Consider the following 1,264-nt stretch of genomic DNA (forward strand, 5'->3'; position numbering starts at 1 on the left):
ATTATCATATTTCCATCATTATCATTGTCATTATTATTAATAATAAGAAAAACAAATATTAAAGAAATTTAATAAAATAAGAAACTAATATTAGCACGAAATGTTAATACCGATATATTCGAATTTTATTTAATGGATAATTTTCTATTTTTTTTGTATTCAGATATCGTTATCATATTTTCATCGTTAACACATTGCCATTATTACTATTATTATTAATAATAATTAAAAAAACAAATATTAAAGAAATTTAATAAAATAAAAAACTAATATTAATACAAAATGTTGATACCGATATATTCGAATTTTATTTATAGAATTAATTTCTAATTTTTTTGTATTCCGATATCGTTATCATATTTTCATCATTAACACATTGCCATTATTATTATTATTATTATTATTATTATTATTATTATTATTTTGGTCGATCATCCAATTATTTTGGAAATAATCGATCAAAAACATTAACGTCATACGGGATTCGTTTGGATAATCAACGAAGCGAGGATTAATTGGTAAGCAGAATGTGTTCGACACAATTCCGAGCGTAACATGGTAGCTTTTGGGGGTAGCACGATATAAAGGGATTTTGCTTGTTTCGTTTTAATGCGTGCTGACGTGACTATGAACAGAAAGAGAGACAGAGAGAGAAAGAGAGAGAAAAAGAGAGAGACACGTTCCTTTCTCTTCCCTTAAATACAAATACACACACATACACGCGCACACACATATTATTTATATACACATGCGAAAATATATGTAACATACATCGATCGTGTCTTTTCGCGTATCGTGCAGTTAATTCGATTTGAATTACGATAGGGGGAAAAAAAAAAAAATAAACCGGAGAGAGAAAAAAAAAAAAAACAACGGAGCTCGATTAGAATTATAAAAAACTTATTGTTGTTAGTTAGTTAGATAAAAAAAAAAAAAAGGGTCAATCAAAAACACGCGCACACTTATCACATTGTTTTCTCTATGATACAACATTTTTATTGATATTAAATATTTAAATCGTAAAACTGAGGGTGGGAGATGGGGAGGACGACGACAACACGCGATTAGATTTTTTTTTTTTTTTTTTTTGATTTTAATTTTGTTTTAAAAAAAAAGAAAAACTTACCACACCCCACCAAAGTGCATCGGCGTAACTGGAAAAGTCTGTCTTGCCATCGGGCCCAACAGCATCCTTTTCGGCAAGATACACAAAGTAACTGCTGAAAATAAGACCTAGGAACCCGATGTAAAGTGTCGTGATCAG

General features: G+C 29.1%; 1 protein-coding gene across 1 annotated transcript in view; it reads right to left on the minus strand.

Annotated features, from left to right (window-relative positions):
- Positions 1 to 1,264, minus strand: part of LOC106792402 (potassium voltage-gated channel subfamily KQT member 1) — a 10,265-nt gene that overhangs the window by 4,229 nt on the left and 4,772 nt on the right. The window contains exon 3 of the mRNA XM_014758809.1: positions 1,127 to 1,264. Within this exon, the coding sequence (XP_014614295.1) occupies positions 1,127 to 1,264 (138 nt within the window). The remainder of the gene's footprint in view (positions 1 to 1,126) is intronic.

This window comes from Polistes canadensis, unplaced genomic scaffold (genome assembly GCF_001313835.1).
Source record: "Polistes canadensis isolate GaletaPanama2010 unplaced genomic scaffold, ASM131383v1 scaffold_423, whole genome shotgun sequence".
NCBI lineage: Eukaryota > Metazoa > Arthropoda > Insecta > Hymenoptera > Vespidae > Polistes > Polistes canadensis.